This window comes from Camelus bactrianus, chromosome 3, assembly GCF_048773025.1.
Source record: "Camelus bactrianus isolate YW-2024 breed Bactrian camel chromosome 3, ASM4877302v1, whole genome shotgun sequence".
NCBI classification, from domain to species: Eukaryota; Metazoa; Chordata; class Mammalia; order Artiodactyla; family Camelidae; genus Camelus; species Camelus bactrianus.
In genome coordinates this window covers 2,790,506-2,816,975 of record NC_133541.1, presented here as the reverse complement: position 1 = coordinate 2,816,975, position 26,470 = coordinate 2,790,506, and the positions used below count along the sequence as shown (strand labels likewise).

The 26,470-nt window shown below is 60.9% G+C and overlaps 1 protein-coding gene and 1 long non-coding RNA gene across 3 annotated transcripts; one reads left to right on the top strand and one right to left on the bottom strand.

The window, feature by feature from the left end:
* Positions 1 to 12,047: 12,047 nt before the first annotated feature.
* Positions 12,048 to 21,135, top strand: IRX4 (iroquois homeobox 4). 2 transcript variants are annotated; one of them, XM_074355872.1, is made up of 6 exons: positions 12,048 to 12,304; positions 16,393 to 16,537; positions 17,036 to 17,287; positions 18,005 to 18,117; positions 18,960 to 19,288; positions 19,739 to 21,135. In XM_074355872.1, exons 2-6 carry the CDS (start codon positions 16,493 to 16,495, stop codon positions 20,560 to 20,562), a joined length of 1,563 nt encoding a protein of 520 aa, XP_074211973.1. In that variant the 5' UTR covers positions 12,048 to 12,304; positions 16,393 to 16,492; the 3' UTR covers positions 20,563 to 21,135. The 2 variants fall into 2 exon arrangements, with proteins under 2 accessions (XP_074211973.1, XP_074211981.1); XM_074355880.1 differs by lacking the exon at positions 12,048 to 12,304 and adding an exon at positions 12,384 to 12,501.
* Positions 14,567 to 15,417, bottom strand: LOC141575746 (uncharacterized). The gene is made up of 2 exons (XR_012503522.1): positions 15,120 to 15,417; positions 14,567 to 14,761 (listed from the first exon to the last, which is right to left on the bottom strand). It is a non-coding gene; the product is annotated as an uncharacterized LOC141575746 (long non-coding RNA).
* Positions 21,136 to 26,470: the final 5,335 nt, after the last annotated feature.

Genomic DNA, 26,470 nt, shown 5'->3' with positions numbered 1-26,470 from the left:
GTCAGACATGCCAACCAGCCACACCAACCAGCCTTCCTCCTCAATCAAATGGCGATTTCTGGTGAAACAGCAAATGAGTGACAGACATCGGGGTGTGTCCTGCTACACGAGTGGGGTCTCCAGCGTCCAGAAAAGCTGAGTCAAGGAGATGTGCCCACCCTCCCTCTCCACAGGGCTGTAGTCTGACAGCTGCCTGGCCTGCGACATCCAGGCCCGCAGCGGTTTGCTGCTGTCAGTGTGCGGGTCAGTCACCGCCGCCGCTGGGACCGTTCTCCGGGGAGCGTGGCCCCTGGAGGACAGAGACGGGACGACCATCTGGTCCGGCAGGAAGGGCTTGGTGGCGGCAGCAGCTCTGACTGGCCCTGATCCCCCGGGGTACGTCCCAGGGACATGGCATCCCCTCCTGGCAGGTTTCCAGTTTGGGGATTTTGTGTTCTAGCAGAAAAAGGGTTTAACCTCCGTGTATCTAAGGTCCCTCCACTTCGCACCTCTTGAAGAGGCACAGGAGCCCGGGGCCCCCTCCATGGTCGGCTTCAGCCTCCCACCCCCGCAAACCGTCTGACTGACCTGCCATTGTGGACTCCAATGCTCCTCACACGGCTCGTAGGTGACAGCCACGAGTTGCGTCACTTCAATGAAAATCGCGTCACTGTTGCAAAGGGGTTGGGGGGACAAAGATCAACTAGCATCTCTCAGACAGAGGCAACAAAATTCATTCTGAGATAGAAAAACACGTTTCCTCGGCAGCTGCCATGAAATGTTATCCCGTCTTCTAAAGCAGTGTTTCCTTTGGTGGCTCAAAACATTATTCCAAGGGTAAACAGGTGGAAACCGAAATGTGGACGGAAAACTAGAGTGCCCGCTTTATCATGGTGACAGCTAGAACCGCAGGTGGGGCCCCGAGTGGGCCCCACGCCCCCAGCGAGACCGACAGGCTAGCCCAGCTTCTGGCCGCGCCCCGTGCACCAGCCTACAGCCCCAGCCTCCGTCGTTCACACGTGGTGACGCCGTGCCCAGGCTGTGACCCACAAAGAGCACTTGTCTGGAAAGTAGCCAGGGTCGTGGCAGAAGTCGCTCCTCCCAGGACTGGGACAGGAAATACACGTGGGGAGCCCAGAACCATCATGGGGTCGCAAAGCAGGGAGCCATCCAGATCACAGCACCAAGAAGAGGCTCCAGCCACCAAAACGGGCAGCTCGAGCCCCGTGGATCAAACACAGGAGCTAAGTTCAAGTCCAGCAGGTGATGCTGCAGCTCCAACAACCCCTCCCTTCTCCCCTTTGGAGGGCCCTGAGACATCAGCTCGCAGCCCGCCCCCCTCTCTGTGCTGTAAGCCAGGGCTGATCAGGGCAGGGTCCCCGCTGACGGGCGAGGGAAGGCTGCCGAAGTTCAGACAGCGCCGTGTCCAGGTCCTCGCCGCCACCAGCAGTGGTGACCGCCGTCACAGGAGGAAAGATGCCCCCCGAGGGGCACTGCTCCTGGAAACGCATACCACCCGAGGTGCAGTCCTGCCCATGCTGAACCTAAACCCGACCGGGTTTCCAGCTCTAACTGCCGACGGACGGAGGGCTGTAACTAATTCCACGAGGAACGTGGGAACCTCCCCAGGACAAGACCTCACTTCTTCTTCATCAGCAGCGCGGCAGCAGAAAGGCAAAAGTCGGATGGGAACTGAGCACCTGGAGAAACAGGTGAGAGGTCAGCTGTGCTCCGTGTCTGACCTTCCTCAGATCCTGAGGCTGGAACAACCTGGACAAAACAGGGAAGTGGGACACGGGTGGCATATCTGAGGCTATCAAAGATTTGATGACTTTCCAGGTGTGGTGTTTGTCCGGAGAGTTTTTCACGTCCCCGTCTTTCAGGGACACTTACTGAGACACTTATAGATATGGTGCCTGCATGTGCTCCAGAGCAAACAGCTGGGGACAGCGGTCAGACTGGCCTCAGGCCATGGAATAGGTTGTGGACAGTGGTCCCACAGCCCGTGAGTTCTGTCCTTGCTGAAGCAGCTTCTCTCCATTCCAGGATTCTTTTTATCTTTGTAAATGTTTGGAATTTTCCATGAGAAACGGTTTTAAAATGTGGAGTTGGGAGCAGGGAAAGCTAGCATCTTCATGGTCCACACTTCTATTTTCTAGACTGTCCCCAAGGCTGGGATAAGAGGAGAGCCCTGCACACCATCGTCCACAAGTTTCCCCTGCCCGTGGCACAGCCATGTGCAGCCACATCCGCTCTGCGTGGCCTGCCCCTCTCCTGGGTGGGCTGCAACTCAGGGATGGGGTCCCCGGGCCCTGTGGAAGCAGGAATGGGCCTGGATTCATGTGGCTCCAGCTTTACACCCCTGGGAGCAGGATGCAGTCCCAGACCACCAGTGTGGCTTCACACGCCTGCCTGTCCCAGCCCGACTCCATCGATCCCGCAGGGCAAGCCTGTTGTGGACAAGAGGCTAAAGATGAGGGGGCGCCCAGACGAAGCTGGAATCACGGGGGAGCACGGAGTTTCCTCAGGTCCCCCGCAGCCTGGAGAGTGGCGTTCACCCCGCAGGCAGCCACCCAGGAGCGGCCGCGGACGGCGTCTGGCGTGTTGTGCGCGCCAAGCTGACCCGGAGGAATGTGATTTGGGGGTTTTAACAAAGTTGTCGTCTGTGGTGGAAGGCAGGCCCCAAAACGGCGACATCCAGCCTGCAAGCAAGTCAGAGGCAAGCACGCACAACCGGAGAGCGAGGCCCCGGCGGCGGCGAGGCCGGGAAGGTGCTCACGCGCTCCCAGTCGGGCGCGCGCCAGAGCCCCACAGTCGCCACAGCGCGCCCGCTGCTCGCCACCTGGGCGCCCGGGCTGAGCCTCACCGGGGGCCGCAGGAGGCGTGGAAAACCACGGTCCGCTGGACACAAACGCTCTGGCTCTGGGTTTCCTGTGAAAACTTCCCTCCCGCACTAGCCGCCCGGCCGCCCTCACAGCACGTTCGGCCGGGACGAAGGCGGGCATTTCTACCTCCTCCGAGTGCCCCTCTGTGTCACGGTTGCTGCAAAGCCAGATTTGGGTAAAATGTAAGGTTGCAAACTCCCAGTTCTGTGTTGTTCTTTTTTTAATTTTAGTCCATAGAAAATTTCTCAGAGCTTGCGACCCTTCAGGCCACGCGGTCTGACCTCCAGTCCTGAAAAACTCTGAGGAATTGAAGCGAAAACTGTCAACCTTTCCCAGCGCTGTGGGGTGCTCGCCTCGACCATGAAGACCAGGGATCCAAAGTGGGACGCTTCCTCTGCCAGACGGTGCGCGACACTGATGGTCACAGGCGCCTCGTGCTCATTTCAGCTGCGTCTGTTCGACCACAATGACAACCACTCCACCTCCCCTCCCCTCAGAGAGACATGACCAGGGCACCGAGTCAGTGTCACCACGAGGAGGGCGAGGGGTCGGAGGGGTCTGGGGGTCTGAGGTCAGCGGAAGGGCCACCAAGGCCCCCAGGCTGTGGACCCGGCGCAGGTGTCCTCTCCCACCCAGCATCCAAGAGTGTGGGCAGGACCCCAGCCAGGCCGGGAGCTGCTGCTCTGGGGCCAGGACTTTGGTCAGTATTTCAAAATTCAGAGAACACACGGCATCGTGAGACATCAGGTTGCCTGGGAGGTGATGTCTGTGATGACACCTCCCAGCAACAGACTGTCCCACAGACAGGACACCAGACAGCAAGAAAGCCCAGTCTGGAAAGGGGGCCGCCTGAGCCACGCTTTCTGGCCAAGACAGGGAGCCGCAAGCCATGGACATGGCGCCAGCTGGAAGGTCACACCGGGCAGAAGAGCCGGCCTGAGGCTGGGCTCTTCCCTGAGGGTGCAGGGAGTGGTCACCCCAGGCCTCAGGCTACACAGGCTCTGAGGGAACTTCTGAAGAGGATGCCTGTGCACACGGAAGCCCATTTCACACGGGACGGAAGCAGATGGCCACCCCTCTGGAGGGCGGACCCAGAAGACTGTGCCAACTCTGGGTACATCCAGGTAGCCGCGAGCTTCTGACAGCTCACGAGGACGCAGGTGGCCCCCCGGCCGGGGCAGACCTTCACTCCAAGGTCTCACGATGCCAGGCTGCCAAGCCGAGGCCCTGAAGAAGCAGGCGTGTGTTCTCCGAGGAGCCCCCACTGGCAGGCAAGGCCCCCAACCCACAACCCAGCCCAGCGCGTGTGCCTCTGGGTGTGTGTGCCCTTCTGTGTCCAGGAGACGACGCACTGATCCTTCGGTGTTTGTGGGGGTGGGGTGGGTACCAGCCCCATGTCTGCAGGCCCAGGGACCACCAGGCTCAAGGGAAGTAGGTGGAGACTAGGAATCCAATTTCCGGAAGGCCTGCCATTATAACCATTTCATCTCATTTTATCAGATGTTAAAAAAAAACACAAAACTAACCGCTTAGAAAAAGCTGGTATTTACTTTATTAGATTTCTTTTATCACTTTTTCCCGCTTTCTGCAGAGCCCCCCACCCATCACCTCTCAGTACAAACCCAGCGGGCGGAGCCTCAGCGTGCACAGCGGGTAACAGGTAGCGGCAGCCACGCGGAAGCTGCGCCGAACTCCCTCCCAGCAGCCCAGGCCTCCGCCACGTCCTGCCGCAAACCAGCTGCTTCTCCCCAGCTGTTTCACAAGTGGCCACAGACATCCCGCACCACACAGCCAGACCCGAGCCCCCTCCCTGGTGCTTCTTCCCCGGGTCTGCACCCTCAGCCAGTGGTGGAGTCCCCCCCCCCCCGCCTCGCTGGTGCCGCCGGTCCGGCCCCGCCATGCGAGGGGAGCGGGCTGGGACGCTGTCTCGGAGCAAACACCCCGCGGCTCCAATAAGACGCAGACCTCCGGCTCGCGCGTCGGGGGCCCAGCAGGGGCGGCTTCGACTTCTGGGCCCAGGGCAGCCACGCCAGCTCTCACACTTCCCAGCCAGTGGGGACGGGAGGCAGGCAGAGAAGGGTAAGTGGTTTCCTCTTAAACTGGTCTTGCGGAAGCCCCGGGCACCCCCTCCCACGTGGCTGCGAGGGGGGCGGCAGCAGTCACTTCTCAGCGGCGGCTCCAAGGTCCAGGGGACGCCTGTTCCTAGAAGGAGAGAGGAGAGCGCGGGTGCTCGCGGGCCCTCGGCGGCGCCGCCCCTGGGCTGATGGAAGTCTCCGGAAAGCCTTCTGCCAGCAGCCGTCATGACCCCCAACCAGTCACCACGTCCCCACCCTGCGAGGAACCTCGTCACACCCGCCATTAAGATGGGTTACAACGTGGCCCTTGATGACGCTGCTGACAGCCGTGCAGGGCAGCCACCACCGTTTCCTCCCGACAGGCTTTCATTGTGAAAGAGCTGTGTTCAAAGGACAAAGGGTGAGTCTGAGGGGGAGGGCGTAGCTCAGTGGTAGAGTGTGTGCTCGGCACACATGAGGTCCTGGTTCAATCCCCAGTGCCTCTGTTAAAAGTAAACAAAATAAATACACAAACCTAATTACTTATCTTGCAAACAGAACAAAAAAATGAGTTTAAGTCTACGCACTAAAAAAATCGTTTTAATGAGTGATCGTAGGGAAAGTGGCTACAGGCACACAGAAATAAACACTGACCCGCGTCACAGCGTGTAACAAAACACACGTTCCTGGTGGACCGAGGCCTAGATGTAAGTGCTGAAATTGTAAAGCTGGAAGAATAGTCGGGGTCACAACTATAAACGTGAACGAGGAGGTAAATTAATAAAGGGTAATGATGGATTTGACTGTGTCAAGGTAAAATATTTGCTAGACGAAAGACATAAAAGATAATACCAAATATGATTTAATATTAATATTAAAAGTATTTATTGAATTATTAAATATTAGATAAAATATGGAAAATAAGTAATATTTAGTAGTATTATTTACTATGAGTGTTGCAAGAATAAATATTCCTATCTCCCTTCAACTACAAGAAAAAATATTTGGGCTTTTTTAGGGTCACCCTGGAACTTCGCTGGCTCTTTGTGCATTTGGGCTGCTGGTTTAAGACGCTGTGTTTCATCACGGTTTTTCTATAAGCTCTTCAGGGCTGGCAAAACAGCCCTCTCTCCCCCACGGCCCCGTAATTCTTGTGCCTGGCAGTCAGCACAGGAGCCAGGGCCACGCCAAGTGCTGGCCCCAGGGCTCTGTGGAGCAGCCCTCTCACGGTGCGCATGCTCAGGCAGCCCCGGGGGGTTCCCCGCAGGGCGAGGAGTCCTCCAGATGGTCCTCCTCCTGGAGACAGGACAGAGAGGCTAGAAATGTTCACAAGCAGAAGCTATTTGCTTCTAAGTTAAGGAACTTTCTTGCAAACCTCTTGTTTTTCATGTCTATGAAAGTGATGAAAGGGTGCTTCATTTTCACTTCCGGCCTTTAAAGGCATTGTTTATTTTGCCCTCGCTTTATACCTTCCCTTTAAGGTAATCTCTCTGCCTAGTTGCTTTCTCTGTATTGAAAATTATAATATATAATTACATAATAATATACAATCACCATTTTATAATTATACCTGTGATTACAGTGTAATCACATAATAGTATACAATTACAGCATAACGTTATTAATCTTATTGCTGAGGAGTACCTGCAGCGGGCAGCTGGGATGAGTTGTGCCGCTGTGACAAACAATCCCAACAAATCCGCGGCTTCACACGGCGCTGGGTTCCCGCCCCCATGGTCTGTCCTGCCGGCCAGCGGGGGCTCCTTCCCGAGCCAGACGGCCTGAGCCTCGGCCTGGGGCTGTGCTGTTGCCGTAGGGGGCCTCGCTCACCGGCCTCTGTGACGCCATGACACAGGTCACTTCTGCTTGGTTTCGCTGGCCAAAGGCAGTCACAAGGCCACATCTGCCCCGAGGTGGCCAGGCAGTGCAATCCAGCCCTGTGAGCAGCCACACGCGGCCCCCAAATTTGGCAAGCAGCACTGACCCCCCCACAGCACGGCGCCCACTCAACACCGTTCCCTGGCCAGAGACCACCGAGATGGAGTGGGCTGGGAACCAGAAAAATCTAGCGAGGTCACGACGGGGGTCCAGTCATGCCCCCACAACCTGGCGCTAAGTCCTCAGAACCATCAAAGGTGAGAGAATTCAGTCACTGAGGGTCCGCTGTTTTTCGGGCTTCTCGGCAGGAGGCCAGGTCAGAGAAGGAATTACTGGGGACAGATCTTGTGTGATGGATGGAGCCCCAGTGAGATCCACGGAAGGCCCCGAAGTTCCGGAGAAAGTCGTTCCAGCAGTGATGCTGCCGGCTCAGACTGGAGGGACAGAAAGGAAACAGGGAGGGGGCTGTTGGGCCCCAAAAGGCTGGCTCACCTACCAAGCTGAGTCCCCCGTGATGCTGGCACGGTGACCAGCACAGGTCTCCCTCCCAAATGTGGTGATGGGCAGCAGGGCCGGAAACAACCTGGGGCCACGGCGTGGCACATCAGGGTGCCCCTCTGTTAGGGGCTGAGTTGTGTCCCCCAGAATTCACATGTTGACGCTCTTATGTGGACACAGTGTCACTGCACATGTAATTAGTTAAGATGAGGTCATGAGGGTGGGCCCCAACCCGGTCTGCTGATGTCCTTATAAATAGGAGACATTTGGACACAGAGACCGAGACACCCACAGGGAGACTGCCTGGTGACGACGGAGGCAGAGGTCAGGTGGTGTGTCCACCGGGACAGCAGGGACTGCCAGTGGCCACCAGAGTCTCACGGAATCCCCTCATGGCTGGAGAAAGCTGCCCACAGCCTGGTCCCGGACTTCTCACCTCCAGCACTGAGGCAGTAACTGACTGCGGTCTCAGCCACCGATCAGGACCCCTCCAGGGAGAGAGCGAGACACTGGGGCTGCCCTGAGCCCCAGGCAGAGTTGGTCCTGAGCAAAGCTGACCCGCTTCCGACCCAGTGTCATGGCCAGCAGTCCCCCTGGAGCGCCTGTATCCCGGGCAAGAAGAACACTCTGTCATTTTCAGACAGAAAATGAAATGGTTGCTCACTGTCTAAGTAACTTTAACTGAGTCATTGATCTGAAGACTTTTAAAGTGAAACAGTGAGGATTTCTGTTGCGCTTTGAAGTCGGCCCCGCTCCCTCACCTCCCTCCGGGTGATTTTATAGCCATTAAGAATGTGTTCCTTTTATCTGGGCCTTCAATTAATTGAATTTCAAAAATACTCTGAAATGGTGTGTTTTCATATAAAAATCAGCTAACTCCTGGAGGACATTCCCGTGTGACTTGCCACCACAGAAATTAAAAGCCGGTGCATTACGCTGGTCACTGCTGGGGCGCCGCGGGCAAGGGGGCGTTTAACGTGGGGTCTGCAGTGTCCCCTGGATGCAATGCGGGGGACGGGGAAATGCCACCTTCAGGACGGCTTGGGACAGCAGCGCACACCCAAGTCACCCCAGAAGGGACACAGGACACTCCCAGGACAACAAAATGCCAGCTCCGTGCATGCCCAGCAAACGCTCCTTTCTGCACGTGCTCTGTCTGGGGACACGGGGAGCATTTTCACACAGACCTCCGGAGCCCCCAGCCCCGGTGGGAGGGTGGAGGAGAGGTCAGAGGGCAGCTTGACTGGGAGCAGTGCCCAGGGGAGCAGGTGGGGGGCATAAGGGGTGCTCTTTGCATCTGGGCGACCACAGGCCCACAGCCTCGGTGCGCTACACCCCCGCCACACTGTCTTCTTTTCAAATGACCTGTGCAAACGCCATTTGGTACCTTGTCACCTTCTGTTTGTGAATTTTTGGCAAACAGTTGCAAGAGAACAGCCCACATAAATGAGTGCCCTGGGGGAGCAGCCACGCCCCCTCTTCCCACCGACGGAATACACGCTTCCTTTGTGCAAACTCCAGGTGGATGCCCGCCTGCCCCGTGAGGCTTCGTAGGCTGTCAGCGGGAGGCCCCTCCCCCGCAGGAGGTTTCTGTGTGGTGAGGTCCCTTGCGTGAGCACCAGCTACGCACTGAGGATAAATGTTTATGTTTTTCTTCTCCCTGCTAAAGACTCTGAATACTCTGTCAAGGAATTCAAAGTGATATTCAAATTCCAGGCAGTGACGTGAGCTGCTACCTTTCTCTATGGTTTAAAATCACTTCATTTCCCTTGGGTGTCTTTCTGGGCTGGGGTGTTGGTGATTCCAGGGTGTGCATGGTAAACATTTCAAGTTTAAACATACAAGCTACAGATACAGTTTGGATTAATAGCCTTTCACTTTTAATAACAGAAATCTTCCTCAAGTCTGCTGGTGCGTTTCAACATTACAGACACACATCATATTCCTGAAGTGAGGGGGAAATTAAAAAACCTCCAATCTTTGCTGCCTCAGCCTCCTTCCAACCCCGTGAGGAAAGGGGCCAGACTGGGGAGGCACGAGATCCACTGGCACCAGTCCACTCGCGGTCACTCTGCAGGGACCGTGAGCGCCTCTGACCTGTGTCCAGACCACACATCACCATCTCTAACTGGACTGCTTTAAGAAAGAACCACTCCGACATTCTGCTGTAAGTAATTCTGAGTTTGGCATTGCCTCAAAGCGGGTAAAGAAAGGGAGAAAGACTTCTCCTGGAGCCCAGGGCCAGTGCGGAACAGGCTCCCAGCTCCACCGCTGGCTTTGCAAAGATGAAAGATTTTGCACTGCAGCCTGGGGACCTGGCCCCAAAGCACAGCTCCACTGCTGGGTCAGGCCAGGAGCATCACTGAGGACAGGGTGCCTCCAAGGACAGCAGCATCTCCGGGACACCAGGGCCCAGTGACCTCCCTGAGGCCGGCCCAGGCAAGAGCCCCTCAGCTTTCCTGGGCCCCGGGGCGCAGGGGAGGGGCCACAGACCCCAGGCCCTGGGCAACGGCAGGCACCACGGGCAGCACCAGAGCCACCCCGTCAGCTGCCGTGTAGCCTTCTCTTCTGTTCTCAGCCCCCAGATGCCTCTGCAAGTTGCAGCAATGTTCAGGCGAGGGGGAGGACGCAGGCCCAGCCAAGCCCTGGGGGCTCAGAGACTGTTTCAGATCGCACTCCTGGCTCTGCCAACAGGAAAGACAAAGAGGGATTGAGAGCTGCTCCTTGGGGAGCCAGGACTGACCAGAGTGGGCCGCATGGCACACTGGGGCAGCCCGTGCCAGCCCGGGAGGACCGCTGCCCTTCGAGGGGCCGAGGCTGCAGACCTGCTTTCTGGATTAACTGCTCACTCTGAGGCCCCATGGCCAGACCTAGGGTATTCCATCATTTCCTCAGAGCCCCAGCACAGGGCGCGAGGGCTGGGGCGGCTCCCTGCCCGAGAGGTCCACGAAGCATGAGAGGCAGGGCGTGGCTACTGATGCCGCCAGTCACTTGGTCAGGGGCCCGGGGCAAGGTCCAGCCTGATAGCACCCAAATCATCAGGCGCTGAAGATGGGCCTTGGGGGACTCAAGTGAAGGGAGCCCCCCCTCCCAGGGAAGGGCACACTCCTGGGGGTGGTGTTCCTCCAGGTGTCTGGTGTTTGGGGCTATGGAAATCCAACAGGGCAGGGTCCTCTCGGGCAGCCAGCCGCCTGCGCCCCCTTGGGCAGCAGGTTGTTGTTGTTGAAGAGGCCTCAGTGAATGTGAGATGAGTTTATCACCCAATCGAGGTTGTAAACACAAACCTGCCTTGCACATCCTCAGTTATGAAAAGAATCTTAGTCCAGGGAAGCTCTGCAGGGAGGGGTGGCTGCCTGTCCCTGTTGGGCCCAGGGCACTGCCCAGAGCATCCAGCACAGCGTGGAGGAGGAGATGGACAGGAGATGAGACAGAAGCCAGCTGCTGGCCTCTCCTCCCCAGGGTGCAGGAAGCCTTCCCTCCACTTCCTTCTGGCTGGAACCAAATGAATCCTCCACCCCATGCTCCTCCCAGAACACCCTTCCAACAGCCCAGGGAGTGGGCCACAGTGATGTGCCGTCTAGGTGGATGCCGACAGGTCTGCGGTCCAAATGAGCCCCCCTTCATGTTACCGAGAGGGCCCAGAGGCCAAATCTGGGTCCTTCCCCTAGAAGCCCCTGGAAGCTCTGGCCCAGCAGCAGGGCCAGGAAGGGGGGTTCTGGCTCTCTTCTCTCCCAGGAAGCCCTGCTCCGGGGGAAGTGAGAAGATGGGCCAGGCCTGGAGACAAAGGCCCTGCCAGCCTGGCAGTGCCACCGGCGACGCAAGCAGATGCACACTGCCTGCCCAGCTGCCGCAGAGCGCTTGGAAGGAAAAAAGTGGGGAAACAGCAAATAACTTTTTCAGACATCATCCAAGTCAACAAACCTCAAGTGTCACTGCCACAAATCACAGGAGAAACCAGTTCTTGGTTTTCTGAAGTGAAAATGATGGGGCTGGGGGAGGACCCCAGGGCACAGGGTTCCAGGCTGACGGACTGAGGGTCAGGGGTCAGGGAGGCCGGGACCTAGGCCCGCGCACTGCCTCCCGCCCAGCCTCAGGCTGCAGAAGCTACAGTGCGTTCCCCATGGGAGTGTGTTCCCAGGCCAGAGGCCCAGCTGAGGAGGGCCCTGGAAAGGACTGAAAAAGTTCCCCTGTCAGGGCCCAGTCCTGGGCAAGTCACAGGCTTGCTGGCCCCCAAGCAGTTTCTGTCACCTTGATACACCCACTTCCACCTGCCCAAGCCCCTGTGCCCACACCCAGGCTCCCACACTGCCCAGCGCCCACTGCCCTGAGAGCCGGCCAGGTGGGAACCAGTGTGGACCCAGCGGGAAAAGTGTTCTCCCTTGGGGTGAAGGGACAGCATCAGGGGAGGGGCAAGGAAGAAAGCGGAGCCTGGGAGCAGGACCCCAGCCTATTCCGAGGAGAACCGGCCAAGCGGGGACTTGGGGCTTTGTGGGGGGAGGGAGGGACTCGGGGAACTGTCTCCTGGCTCCTCTCCTTAGGCTCAGGAGGCCCCCAGGCGCAACGGCCTGGGCGCAGGAGGGCCCTGAGGGCCCATGAGGAGCCAAATCAGGCTCTCCTGTTCTGGCTTGAGTGTCCTCTCAAACCAGAGCGTACCCGCCCGACCAGCCCTCGGTGTCCCTGCCCCCACCCCTCACCCCCCACCCCGGGCGCCTCCGTCCCGTGCACCCCGCGCGGGCCGGGCGGAGGGGAAAGTTGGCGAGTGCGCGGCGCCCGCGGGGGAAAGCGTTAATGGGCGGCCGGGTGGGAGCAGCGCGCTCGCTCGCCCACGTCACGCCGGTGCGGGCTCGGCTGACGACCGCGGCGCCTGGGGACGCCGGCGCGCTCCGCTCGCCAGGTGCTCCGCCTGGAAATGTCTCCATTAGTTGTCGCCCGCTCCCTGCCCGAGCGCGCGCGCCGAGTGGCCGCGCAGAGCCCTCGCTGGCGGCCGGTAGCGGCCCGGCGCCACCGCAGGTAGGCGAGGTCCCCGCACCCGCCCCCGCCCCGGGGTGCCGAGACCCCTCCCCCCGCCGGGGAGGCGGAGGCTCCGCGCGGCCGCCGAGGGGCGCGGGTGCCGGCGACGGCGGCGACTCCCCGGTGCGTCCCGGGCTGCGCGCTGCTCCCCGCGGCCCCGGCGCCCGAGCGGCGCGGCGGGCGCGTCCCCGGCGCAGGTAGGGAGTGGGCTCGGCCGCGCAAACTTTGCGAGGATGGGTCCTGCGCTGCAGGGCACAAAGTTTGCTGCCCGCCGGTGGGGTCTCTGGAGGCCGCCGCCGCGTTCGCGGCAAGTTTCGGGAACGGGGGTCGCAGGCGGGCGCGGGGCGCGGGGGGCGACGCGGGGCTGGGACCTGCATTCCGACGCCCCTCTCGGGCGGCGCCCTGCGAGCGAGCGGGCGAGCGGTGGGGCCGAGGCGCGAGAGCCGGAGGGAGCCGGCCGGAATGCGGGGCCTTTCGGGAGGATTCAACCCGTGCGCCTGCAGCTCGCCCACTGGCTTCGCGGGAGACCCCAGAGAAGCGGCTGCGAAGGCGCAACCTGCCAGCCTCGGGGTTGGCGAGTGTGGCGCCCGGACATCTAGAACGCCTCTGAGCCCCGCACCCCGCCCGCCCGGGCGTCCGCGAGCAGCGGGCAGCACGGGCTCCCCAGGGGCTCGGCCCTATGCCTCAGAAAAGAAGGCCCCAGTCTGGTGCTGCGCGCTCCTGCCCCCGCCCTCTGGCTGGGGTCAACTTCGCTGGGCTGGAGAGAGGCCCCCGCCTCCGTGGTGGCTCTGGGTGCGGGATTGAGGGGGAGTGGGGTGGCCTGTGGACTCCGAGGACGGCCAGACTCTGGGGGCTCGGCTAGTCTGAGGTGTGAAACCCCACCGGGAGCAGAGGAAGGTCAGGACATGGCCTCTCTCTAGAGGCCCTACGTGGTTTCGATGGCCGGCCGACATCACCCCACAGCCAAGAAAGGGACCCACAGGCCCCTACCCTTTGGGGCCAACCATCCTCAGGCCCCCTCGTCCTGGGTGTCTCTCGAACTCAGCAGACCAGTGGGGGCACCTCACGGAAGCCCAGCTGCTGCCCTGCCCATGGGGAACTGCGTGGTTCCTGGTGGGTCCTGTCCGCGGGTGTATTTAGAACCAGGGTTCCCTCGAGGGTCGTGGGCTCAGTAAGCCGAGTCTACACAAGTGCATTTAGCTGATGATGCCTGAGATTCTGACACTCTGTCTGTCTCCTTCTGGAGGGAAACCAGGGTGCCTCAGCTTGAGGCTGGGCCTTTCAGGACAAAGATGACCCCCAAAGTACCCAGGCTCTGGCAGACCTGTCTCAGCCAAGGCACAAGTTGTCAGTGGGATGTGGGGGTGTGTACCCGGCTGGAGACAGATGGGGCTAACCCTGCCTCCGGGATTGGATAGTGGGGGCTGGGTGAGCAGCCCTTAATGTAGCCAGCTTCCCCAAACAGGGTGGCTAGATCGCTGTGCAGCAGTCTGGCAAAGTGCAGCGGGTGTGGGATTTCAGGATCAGTGAAAGAGGCTGGCCTGAGAGAACCTGGCAGGCGGGTGGGTGGGGACCAGAGCATATATTCACGCACTCAGGCTGGAAAGGAAAACAGAACATAGCAGTGACGGTCAAAGAAAGCTCCGGAAACCCCTCCCCCAGAAGCCCCCAGGGACCAGCTGTGCCTACCGCCCTCCAAGGGTGAACAGTTCTGCTCAGAAAATGAATGGTCGCATGTTCTGGTCCCCAGAGCTATGGTCAGGGTCTCTGGGGACCGAAACGCAGGTCTGGGCTTAGCCCCGGAGCCCCGAGGCACTGGCTGCTGGGACCTGGGTGGTAGCTTCCTCTCCGCCAGCTGAGCGCTCAATCTCTGAGGCCGGGACCATGGCCAGGGGAAGGGGGTGAGGAAAGGATGCTCAGTGCCACCCTCCCGTAGAGACCGCTGCTCCCAGAGTCCCCGGCCACCCTGGGCTTGTGCACCTCCCTCCACCCGCACCCCTGCCCTCATTACCAGGAGAGAGTGAGTTGTTTGTAAACAATAAATAATGGAAAGTAGCAGGATGTTCGGCAAAAGCCTCAGCAGAAGCCAGAAAACTGGAAGGAGAAGGGAGGAGGGGGGATGGGGGAGGGGAGGAGGAGGAGGGCGAGAGACTTGAGAGATTCATTTCTGCCCAGAAGCCCCAGTGGCTAGTTTCTTATTATTTACAGGAAGGTGATATTAGCAATTCAGGTGAGAAAGAAATAAACACGGCCACCACGAAATCAATACAGAATTCAAAAACAATTATTAATGTCATTTGACTCGTGTTCTTTATATATCTCTCCCGGCTACAGACGCTAAACTGTCTGAATAATTTGCATGGAGCGGCTATTCATTACTTCCGATGATTCTCCGTTGCAAGCAGCTCGGACGTGGCCGGCTGCGGTCCAACGCGATCGGAGAACTCGTATTTTCATCTGTAAATTAAAGCAATTACGCAGCAGATATTATATGATGTGTACTGTGGTCTCCAGATAGTCATCAATCACCTTCAACCGAGCTGTCAGAGCGGGCAGATTTCGTTTCTGGGAGGCAGGTTTGCAGCTGGGGAGAGGGCGAGGACGCCACCATTAATTAGAGGGTGACCCTGGGGCGATTCACAGGTCTGAACCCAGGAATCTTTCCCAGCAAGTCTGCGCAGCGCGCCGTGCGCGGCTCCCTCCCGGCGACCGCGGGAGGCCAGGCCGGGCGAGAGCGGCTGGGACGAGCCCGGACCCCCGGAGGGCGGCGGCGCGAGGCGGGAGCGGGCTCGGAGGGGCCCGGGAGTCCCCTTACCGCCAGCGCGCTGGCCTCCGCGTAGGACTCGGGCAAGGTCCCAGGGCCGGCCCGGCTGGTGAAACGCTGGGGTGGGCACTCGACTGCCCCCGGACCGCTGCCTGCACTCTAAGCAGGGAAGGGCGTCTCGGCCCGGCGCCCAGCGTCCCTTCCCCCGGAACGAGCCCTGAAGGTCGCCGGGAGGCGCGAGCGCAGCGGGAGGGGCCCCGGAGCCGAGTCGGGAAACCGGCTCGTCCTAGCGCGCAGGGCTGTCTGGCAGTCCCGGGTTTAGCCGCGAGGGGCAGGGGGAGGCGGCTGAGGGAGGGCGGTCCGCGGAAGGGGTGGGGTGAGCAGGAACTTACTGGGCGGGGGAGTGGCTCCCCGGGGACACGGGGATGAGAGTGGCAAAGCCTCTTGCCCACCGAGCCCCGGGGCGCGGGCTCTGGGGAAGCCCGACCCACACACGGAGGGTATTACGACCTCCAGATGTCGCCGCGCTGGCAGCCGCGCTGGGTCTGGAACTCCATTTCCGTGCAGGGTTCGAACTGGCGGGAGGCTCTGCTGAGCCCCGGTTAAACAATGGTCGGCCCGCGCCGCCCCCCGCCGTCGCGCCGGCCCGCGGAGCCGCCTGCCTTCCACCTGGAGGGGCGCGCGGAGAGCCGAGGCCGGACGGCCGGCCGCCTGCGCCAGCGCCAGCGCCGGGCTAATTTTAACTGTTGATTACATCTTCGGTGAAGACTCACTCGTCTGTCCCTCATATGTCTCATTTGTAATTGAGACTAATGATTACAGTGGGGTGGGAAGGAGCAGCTGCTCATTAATTAATTTCTAATTAAAAGTGCCTTCCGTCCTCGGTGACTAAGGAGAAACACCGTTCGTCGGGGCGATATTGACTCCTCGAAGGAAATTCATTTGTTCCAGCCGTGCGCCCTCCGCCCGGCGGCGCGGCCCGCCTGTCCCGTCCCCGCCCCGCCCGGCCCGGCCGCGGCCGAGTGACCCATGCGTCTGCTGCCAGACCTGGCTGCGCGGCGTGGGGCTGACGTCAGAGCCTCCGCCGCTTAAAGCCGCGCACCGCTGACTTGACGGATTCGAACGACTCATTTTTTTTCCTTTTTTGCAAAATATGTATTTGTGTCGCCGCTGCGAGGCCGTTCGGTCCCAGAGCCCCCTCGAGGCTCCGGATTGTGGCGCTAAAAGGATCGCCGCGGCCGCCGAGACGCACTTTCCTACCCAGTTAGAAAAGTTTGCGGAGCGTGTGGCTGAATTAACCCGCTCTTCTGCTTCGTCCTCCCAGCGCCTAGAAGCCGGCAGCCCCGGAGCAGTGGCCGCGGCACGCCGACCCCAGCGCGTAGGACCCCGCCGGCCGGGCCAGCCGGCCCCGGGCCGCGCCCGCCATGTCCTACCCGCAGTTTGGGTACCCCTACTCCTCAGCACCCCAGGTAAGGGGGCCCCGCGAGCCGCTTGGAGGCAGGCTATCCAGCGACCCGCTCTCGTTCTCCAGCAAACAGGGCCTGTGCCACGCGCCCCTCGTGTCATGTCCCGGGGAGAGCTGAGGCGCTGAGAAATTGCGACGGGCAGGACCCTCATTTCCCGCTTTGTTTGTCGTCCACCCCGAGCAGGGCCCTGAGCCTACGCCCTGGGGGGCGGGGGGCCTGGGGACCCGGGAGAGACGCGTCACACCAGGCCACGTGCCCTGCGCCTTTGGAAACCCCAGCAGCAGGGTATGAACATTACTAGCCAGGGCAGGCTGGGCCCCACGTAGCTGGAAGAGGCCAGGTGCACAGTCTCGCCGCCAGAAGAAGGAACGCGCAGCCCGGTGTGGACATGGGGCGCGCACTTCTGGACGACGCGTGGGGCGGACGGAGGAGGTGCAGGCCCCCAGGCTGGTGCCGGTGCCCGGGGGCCTCGCCCTTCCTCGCGGCTCATCTTCCCCTCAGTTCTTGATGCCCACCAACTCCCTGAGCACGTGCTGCGAATCGGGCGGCCGCACGCTGGCAGACTCCCGGCCAGCCGCCTCGGCCCAGGCGCCAGTCTACTGCCCGGTCTACGAGAGCCGGCTGCTGGCCACCGCGCGCCACGAGCTCAACTCGGCCGCGGCGCTGGGCGTCTACGGGGGCCCCTACGGGGGCGCGCAGGGCTATGGCAACTACGTGACCTACGGCTCCGAGGCATCGGCCTTCTACTCGCTGGTAAGGGGGGGGCGTGTCTCAAACCTTCCTGCCACCTCACCACTCCCCCACCCCTCGATTTGCCGAACTCACTTTCCCTGTTCTCTGGAGGCAAGGGCTGAGGAACCTGGACCCCGGACTTTTGGGGGTGGGAGAAGCACACCTTGGCTTCTTTCAACTTGCACCACCTGGCCTGGTCCTTCAGAGCACCACCAGCCCCCGGGGTTGGGGTGTCCTGGCAGGTGGGCCGTTGTAGTTAATGTTTTCGGCTCACTGTTAAGTTCTGGTTAGATGTCTGGTTCCATGGGAGCTCGCCCTGGCCTGCTCCCCACTAGCTGCCCTGCCCGTCACTCCTCCCAGTTGCCCCAGCCTCCCTGCCCCAGCTCGGCTCCTCCCCACTTCTCGCCTCCCTTCTCCTGTCCAGTCCCCCTCCCCTCCCTCCACCCTCCTCCAGTCCCTAGTTGCTCACCCTTTTCTCTCCCTCCTCCCTCCCTCCATTCTCTTTCTCCTGTCTCCTGTTCCCCACACCTCCCAACTCTGCTCTCCTCCCTCCACGTCTTGGGGCTCCTTGGCTGCCTGGACCCCAGGCAGAGCCTGGGAAAGGGGGTGCAGGTGGGGGTGGGGTGGGAGCTGCCCCTGGGTCTGTGGGAAGCAGACAAGAGCCAGGAGGCTTAGGGGAGGGGCTGGAGCTGGGTAGACTCCCAGAAGCTGCGACCCCAGGCTCATGGGCTCCTACAGAACAGCTTCGACTCCAAGGACACTCCGGGCTCTGCTCACTCGGGCCTCGCTCCTGCTGCCGCCGCCGCCTACTACCCCTACGAGCCGGCGCTGGGCCAGTACCCGTATGACAGGTGAGGAGTCCGGCCCTCCTCCCTGCTCCCCATGGGCCGCCATTCCCACAGCCCCTCTGAAAGGTCGGGCAGCAGGAGGAAGCCCACTCCTGGGGTGGGAGTCCGGCTGGCCCTGGGTTAGGCCTAGACCCACCCCCTTGCCAGCCTTGCTGCAGGGCCCAATGCAGTAGGTGCCCCCTTCCCCGCCCCCATGCCGTCTGTCCCGACTCCCAGAGACCTTGCTGCAGATTGCGTTCCGAGGAGGCTTGTCCTGCTGCCCAGGCTTCCTGGGATGCTTCCTTGCACCCTGGGAAGGGCAGTCCCTGTGATGTGTCTGGGCCTGGCTCACTGCCCCATGCGGGGCCAGAGAGGGGAGTCCTTGCCCACCAGCAGATAACATGCCTCGTCAGAAAAATGTAACACGGAAAGTCAACGCAGGCCCTCCGGGCACTTTCTTCCCATGGGCGTTAGTGACCACTCCTCCCCACAGGTGTTGATGGTTGGGTTCACCTCTCTGTGAAGTGCTGTCTGAGTTTCAGGATCAAAAGGGTAGGAGAAAGGCAGGGTGAGGGAACTCAGAGAAACATATGTCTAGGTGGAGTCACAGAGACCTGGCTGGGCCTTGTGCCATGCTCAGCTCCACCCGGGGCCTCTCGGCTGGAGAAGGAGCCCAGGCGCCATATGCGTTCAATCAAACATAAACATTATCTTTGCCCTGGGGCCACAGAAGGCGGTGCCTTCCTGCGTAAGACCCAAGTCTTTCCACCATAGACACACCCCCACTGAGGGCCCGCGTGGGCCTGGCCCTGGCCGCCGGCGGTGCAGGGCCCGCTGCCGGCGCCCCATTGCCCAGCTGTCTCCAGGTACGGGACCATGGACAGCGGCACGCGGCGGAAGAACGCCACGCGCGAGACCACCAGCACGCTCAAGGCCTGGCTGCAGGAGCACCGCAAGAACCCCTACCCCACCAAGGGCGAGAAGATCATGCTGGCCATCATCACCAAGATGACCCTCACGCAGGTCTCCACCTGGTTCGCCAACGCGCGCCGGCGCCTCAAGAAGGAGAACAAGATGACGTGGCCGCCAAGGAACAAGTGCTCGGAGGAGAAGCGGCCCTACGCGGAGGGCGACGAGGACGAGGGGGGCGAGGAGGAAGCTCAGGAGCAGCTGGTCAAGAGCACCAAGAGTGAAGGTGTGTGGGAGGCTGGCGACGCTGGGTTGGGGCCCCGCGGCGCCTGCCTGTGCCTACTCGCAGTTCTAGGACCTCTGAAGGCGTGGAGCCGGGGCAAACCCTCGGGGTCTAGGCTGCAAAGGAATGAACTGGCCCCGGGTGAGCAAGGCCATGTGCACGTGTGGGCCTGTGGCGGTGAGCCAGGAGAGTGCTTCAAGATCCAAAATCACATTTAAAACATTAGACCCCAGCCCCACTGATAGGAGGCAGAAATCAGCTCTGCCCTGGTGGTGTTTTGGGGACCAGGAGCCTCTGAGGAGGTGGGAGATGGGTAGGAAGGCGTGGGTGCTTTCCTAGCTCCAGGGTTAAGCCCCACACCAGGGGCTCAGAGTGAGGAAGGGGGAGTGGGGTGCTGGTTACCCCATCATCTGTCTCCCTTCACTGGTCACACACTCTCTCCCCTCCCCGCAGAGTCCATCAGCAAAGAGAAGGATCTGGAGCTCAGTGACTTGGAGGACTTCGACCCCCTGGAGGGGGAGCCCTCAGAGTGCGAGCTGAAGCCACCCTTCCAGCCCCTGGATGGAGGCCTGGAGCGCATCCCCACCACGCCTGATGGCCCCAGCGCCCCAGGGAAGGAGGCCTCAGGCGCCCTCCGGATGCCCCTGGCTGCCGGGGGTGCGCTCATCCTGGACCAGGACCTGGAAAGGGTGCGGAGCTGCGTCCGGAGCTCAGCAGCTGGGCCGGAACAGCAGCCAGGCGCGGGAGGCGGCCCGCAGGCCTGCGAGGCCAAGCTGGGCTTTGCTCCGGCTGGGGCGCCGGCGGGCCTCGAAGCCAAGCCGAGAATCTGGTCCCTGGCACACACGGCCACTGCGGCCGCTGCCTCTGCTCTCGGCCAGACTGAGTTTCCCTCGTGCATGCTCAAGCGCCAAGGCCCCCCTGGCCCTGCGGCCGCCTCCTTGGAGCCCACCTCCTCCTCACCCACAGCCCCGGCCCCCTCCGGCGCCCTGGACCGGCACCAGGACTCCCCGGTAACCAGTCTCAGAAACTGGGTGGATGGGGTCTTCCACGACCCCATCCTCAGGCACAGCACTTTGAACCAGGTCTGGGCCACCGCCAAGGGCACCCTCCTGGACCCGGGGCCGCTGGGCCGCTCGCTGGGGACAGGCGCGAACGTGTTGACGACATCAATGGCCCGCTCCTTCCCGCCCGCCGCGCCCCACGACACCTCTGCCGCCGGTGCCGCCAAGGAGTTGCTGGCTGTGCCCAAGGCTGGCGGCAAGCCCTTTTGCGCCTGACTGGCTGGGCCCCTGAGGGAGGAGGAAGCCGGCGCTCAGGCTGCAGGCTCCAACGTGGCCGACCCCTTTTCTACCGAGTTTCCAAAGCAAGGCAAGGGCGCGGCAGAGCTCAGGCCACCAACCACCCTAGAGGGAGGATCTGAACTCAGTTTCCCAGGGTCACAAACAAGCCCCCAGCTGTCTGTGCATCTGGGCAGGAGTCAGTTGGCTGGGCCACTTCCAAACTCGGGGACCTGGCAGGATAGGGCGGCCCTCAGAGCAGCGGGGAGACACCCTGGAGCATAAAGTCTATGTCCCAAAGTTCATGCGCAGAAGGCGTTTCGTCCTGAGGCCTGTTTGTCTTGCTGTCTCTTTTGGATTTGAGGCATGCCCCTGTTCCTTGCTCCCGTCCCTCAGCCTGCAGACCCCCGAGTTCGTCCTCAGCACACGTGATTTTCCCCAGCAGCACTCCCACCGAGTTCGCACCACTGCACACTCTTCACGCGATAAAACTGTTTTTTAATGTATGTTCACACTAGTCATTGCCTGCTTCAGAGGCTAATATAACAAAACCAATAAAACCGAGTGATGGTGTTTGCATTGCAAAGTGAATGCATTTGAAACCCAGGGATTTGGGAACTTGGAAGAGGAAAGGTGCTGGTCCCCAAGGGAAGGAGTGGGGGGGCCGTCACCCCAGATCCTCACTCGAGTCGCCTACAGGGCAAAGCCAGTGTTCACGGGAACAGTCATGGTGAACTTTCAGGGTTCTGCTGAGCCCCTGACAGGAGCAGAAGGGAGACCCTGAACTTTTCAGCTCCCCCCATGGCCAGGCTCCAGGACTTTGAGAAAGCAGAAGTCTCTTCAGTTAAACTGGAATAACTTTTAAACGTCTAAATCCCCCGGGACTGTGCCCTGTCGGGGCAGGGAGCCTGCCGCAGACGCTGCTCGGCCCCTGCTTCATGGGAGTGAGGCTCGTTTGTCACCCTCCTGGCCTCCTAACCACCCCCTCCCTCCAGGGACCTGCTGCTTCGCTGTGAGCCTCCACCTTTCCGAAAGCCTGCGCCTGCGGCTCCTGGAGAAGGAAGCCCTCAGCGGGAAGGGAGGCGGGGCTGGAAGGAATGGCCGGGGGCGGGGCAGGAGGATGTGAGCCCTGGTCCCTGCAGACCCCTGGCTTCTCTCAGAAACCCGGTTCCCCCACACCCTCCCCAGCAGAGCCCAGTTCGCTGGTGGCCAGCAGCTAGGGTCTGGAAGGAAATCACTGGCTTCCTCCCCATGGGGGACGCTGCGCCTCCCTCCCCCCCTGCTCCGCCCCACTCCTCCCTTGCTGCCCCCCGCCCCATCCCCCGCCGGGTGCCTGGTCCCCAGGGGGCTGGTGAGCTTGCACTGGACTCAGGGCTCGCCCCTCGCCTGCAAGCCCTCTGCTTAAGGCCCTGCTGGGCTTCATAGAAATCCCGGGAGCCTGCAGGGCCGCAGCGGCCTGGAGGTCCAGGAACTCGGAAGTGGTGGCCTTTGGCCAGTAGGCAGGCAGACCAACAGCCGCAGAGGCGCCAGCTGCGGGTGCGCTGGTGGGCAGCCGTCAGGGGACAGCCCAGGCTTAAGCTTTCTTCTGTGAGGGGCTGGGTGGCACCGGGCGGGGCCTGTGGGGTCCCGGGCCCCTGGAAGAGACCAGGGCAGGCCGGGAGCGCTGGGAAGTGGGCCTGACGGGCCTGGCGTTGGGAGAGTTTACGGCCCTAGAGAGCGAAACGGCATGCGACACCCCCAGCGGTGGGGCCCTGCCGGCGGACCCCGGCGGACCCGGCTCTGAGTGATGGGGCCTGGAACCCCAGGCCTGGAGCGCCAGGCGCAGCCGCGGACCCTGCGCCCCGCCGGCCGCGCAGTAATTGGATTGTATCCGCCCGGCGCTGTCACCGTATTGACTTTCGCTCTCTTGGATGATATTATCGAGATTCGGGAGCTCGACGCCGATGTGTCTGTCAAAAGGCTGCGGCGGGAGCCCCCGGCCTGGCGAGCGAGCATCAGGCAAGATAATTTGAAGTGAAATTTTCATTTTGACAGTAAACCCCTCAATTTCTAAAGGCTGCGCGCTCCGAGAGCCTGCTGGTAGGGGGAGGCTTTGCAGAAAGCCCGCGTCTTAGACTGAAAAGGGCAAAAGAACGCGAATTAGTTGTAATAGATAAAAGGGCAAAAATAAAGAGTCAAGGGGACTTGACAGTAATAGCGGAAGTGGAGTCTCTGGGGAGACGCTGCTGCGAGGCTGGGGCGCCAGGAATTTTAATGCGCTGAGGGCAGCCGCCAAGCGCGCCCCCACCCAGCCCCAGACAAAGCCAGGCATTTTCAGCAAAAGCAAGGCTTCTCTGACGCAGGGGGCTTGACGAAGCACAGGAGAGGCTGTGGAGATGAAAACTCCAGGCTTGGGCCTCTGCGGGGCCCCAGGCTGTGGGCCGAGGGTGGCCAGGCTCGCGCTGCGGACCCGGTTGGATCTGACTCCAGATCCTTCCAGAGCAGGCCCTTCCCGGAGCCGGCCCCCAGCCCAGAGGCTCCCGCTGCCAGAGCGTGTTGCCCTGGGGACCTCAGGCTCCAGCCATCGCTGCGGCATGGTGGCCCCGCCTGTCCCTGCAGACCGGGCTGTCAGAATCCCACTTTGCCGGAGCCTCTGGATCTTGGTGGAACTGGCCAACTGAAAGGGTTTATTTGATTAAACTGAAAAATGATGTAAAATGAAGATGTCAAGTGGGGAGGGAGGATTCAGCCAAACCACAGGGGCGAATCGCCCCAAAGGACGCCTCCAAAGGTGGGGCTGTCACTTGGACCCAGCTCCTTTTACACCCTCTGAAAGGGTCCTGGAGAAACTCTCACCCACCCTCCGGCCGATCCTCACGCGGCAGGGATGAGGGGACCACAGCGTGAATTTTAGGAGTGGCGGCTGCGGGGAAAGGTCGCTGTCCGTGCAGCGGGGCCCCACTTCCCTCCCGGGGAGGCTGTCAGAGAGGAGCGCTGGGGACCGAGGCTCTCAGCCGTTCAGGCGTGGCAAATTCAAACACACCAAGGAGGGGATGCTAAATTAACGGCGCTCTTTACATAGGGCCCAAATAAAACTGTAATCAGCGGCGCGTTACTTTTCATTAAGCGAGTCTGACAGCGGCGTATCCAGACCCGACAGGGAACAGGCGCGGGAAATATACGGCTCTCCCGCCGGCCGGCTCAGATAATTCCTTAAGCACCATTAACAGCTCTTAGCCGCGGGAAATGGGCTCCCGGAAACCGTCTCCGAATCTAAAAGCTTTATCGACCCTCCAACTGCCGCTGATGGCTCCATTTTTTTTCTTTCTTCTTTCTCTTTCTTTTTTTTCCCCTTTTTCCCTTTTTTTTTTCTTTTTAACCGAAGGGAGCGACGTCCAGCAAGGTAATGGAGTTTGACACGACACTTTCTTAACTAGAGAGAGAGGCAGGGAAGCCAGCCCTTAAATGATATTTAAAAGGCAACCAATTAAGATTTAAAGTGGCCATCTCTGGAGATTGTGCACGGATTCATGCCCCGGCTCTTCCCGGGGCTGCGGACACCTGGCCGCCGCTCTCTCCCTCTTCCCTCCGCCCGCAGTCTCTCTCCTCCTGCTGGGTCTCTCTGTCGCTCTGCATCCTGCAGCTCCATTCCTGCCCCCTCTCTGTGGCTCCCGAGCTCTCCTAAAGCGAACAGAAGAAAGAGAAGCAGCAAGACCTTCCAGGGCTCCATCCCTTCCCGCAGAAGGATTCTTCCGCTTGCCCATGCGGAGGCAGGCGCTCCTAAATCAGCTGACAGCAGATTAAGGGAAACTGAGGCTGCCCATCCCCTACCCTCCCCCGCCTACGTCGAGCTGGCCACGTCGTTGGCAGCCTCTCTAGTGGGTGCGAGGCCCAGGTTGCAGGCACCCACAGTGGACGGGCCTCCAAGCAAAGCAACAGCCTGGGCCAGGGTAGGGGCGGGGGCCACCATTAATATGGGGGTGTGAGAAGCTGTGAGCAGCCCTCAAACCACAGCGTCTTTGGAGCTGGTGCGGCTGCGGAGGGGTCCCGGCTCGCTCCCTGCACCGGTGCCAGCGCGCTGCAGTCCATCTGGGAGACGCGCCCTCCCGAGTGCTGTGCTGCGAAAGCCCTGTCTGGGGTCGGCCGTGTCCCTCACGGCGATGCTGGCCAGAGCATTTGTTCCACTGGTGCCACTGAGTTGAAGAAGCTGGAAAGCCCCTCCCCAGGGACGCACCAGGTGAAAGCGGCCCAGGGAAGGAAGCATCGTGACCTTTCCACCTGACCCCGGCCTCAGGCCCTCTTGGAAGGGAGCCAAGACAAAGAGACCTGCAGGGAGAGAGGCCGGCAGGAAGGAAGGGAGGTGGGGGGAGGCCAGCAGGAGGGAGGAAGAAGTCTGGTGAGGGGAGGGGCTGCCGTCCAACATCAACTTTCCAAAAAATGCTTGTGGAAAAAAATGCCTTTTGCCAAAGGCCTCTGGCTCCTGGGGTGAAGGCGGAGTCTCAGGACCAGACAGGCCCAGAACGTTCTCCACTTTTCTGCAGAGGAGGATGAGCTCCTTGAAGGCTCTCAGGAGTCAGCCAAGTCCACTCTGGGCTTTAAGAAGTGAGAGGCCTGTCTCACCATCCCGGGGTCAGAGGAGGCTCCCCCGGCCGCCCCGGCCAGCCTGCTGTTCCCCCAACAACGTCCACACCGAGGGTGAGGACGGACTTCGGGCCACGGGAGCTCCACCGGGTACGATGAGAGCCTTGGTGACGCTGGGTCCCCGGAGCGTCAGATGTCAGACAGAGGGTGTTTCTGATCTTTGCCTGAACCTGGCGCGTCGCGATTCTGTGTCCATTACAGAGACGTGGTCATTCCGGGGCCCTCCCAGAGAAGGAGCTGGATGACGCCCGACTTCCGTCGTTGTTCATGTGGAGATGGAGACCAGACCCAGCAGGACTGCACACGTGGCACAGCGACTCTGTAGCCTCGTGGAGACAGTGACAAAGAGGCAGAGGTGTGGCCGTCAGAAGGGCAGGTGCGGGCCAGGAGGACGGGTATCAGCCTAGCATTTTCCGCCTTGGTTTCTCCAATCTTTGCATTATTTTACATGCATCGTAGTCAGGTTCATCTCGTCAGATCAGCGAAGGGTGAGCTGATGGAGTCCTGTGCACAATCTTTGTGGGAAGCCCCACTTCCCAGTGGTGCAGGGCTCGAAGGGGGCCCTGCGAGGCACGAGAGGTGCTGAGCGCTGCCCACCCGGGACCCTGCAGACAGCTCAGGGTGCAGGGCAGATGAGACGACACAGCCCGGGGCTGGGGGAGAGCAGGGAGGGCCCTACCTGCCGGTTGGCACACACCTGTCTTGTCCGCCTCCCTGCTTTGCTGGTTCCCTCTGCAGTGATGCTCACAGGCTGCGGTGAGCAGGGAGGGTGCTCAGCTGGGTCTCAGAGAGAGGTGAGAGCTTGACAGACAGAGTGCGAGGGGAGAGCGTATCCAAGGCGGAGGCAGGGCCTGGTCCAGAGGCCAGGGTACTGGAGGGGACAGTGCTCGTTTTAACCAGGGACATGTGCTGGGGTGGGAGCAGGGGCAGGGTCACCAAGGGCCTGACTGGAGAAATCCTGGGGGACCAGTGAACAGGAGTAGCATCAAGCCGTTTGCCGCTCCCCTGGGGCGGAGGTCCCGCGCTGCTCAGGCAGGGCTGGCGCAGGCACGTGGGCTGCTCACTTCAATCTGTGAGGTTCCCTGGCTCGGGGTGCTCAGGGGTCGGGGAAGATAGCCCGTAACCCACCAGAATGAAGGCCGCAGAAAGAAACCAAAGGACAAGAGGAAAGGTGGTTTCCATGCGACGACTTCACATCTCTAGGGACCTAACTGGACATGGCACATGAGTCCTGCGTCAAGAAGGCTCCTAGACAAGCTGGTCAAATTCAGAGCACTTCTGGGAGTGG

Bases quoted from the DNA above. Each gene is read 5' to 3' on its own strand.
- IRX4 (XM_074355872.1), top strand. From the start codon at position 16,493: ATGTCCTACCCGCAGTTTGGGTACCCCTACTCCTCAGCACCCCAG. The intron at 18,118-18,959 runs GTGAGGAGTCCG...AGCTGTCTCCAG, and splicing joins GGCCAGTACCCGTATGACAG to GTACGGGACCATGGACAGCG. The intron at 19,289-19,738 runs GTGTGTGGGAGG...CCCTCCCCGCAG, and splicing joins CAAGAGCACCAAGAGTGAAG to AGTCCATCAGCAAAGAGAAG.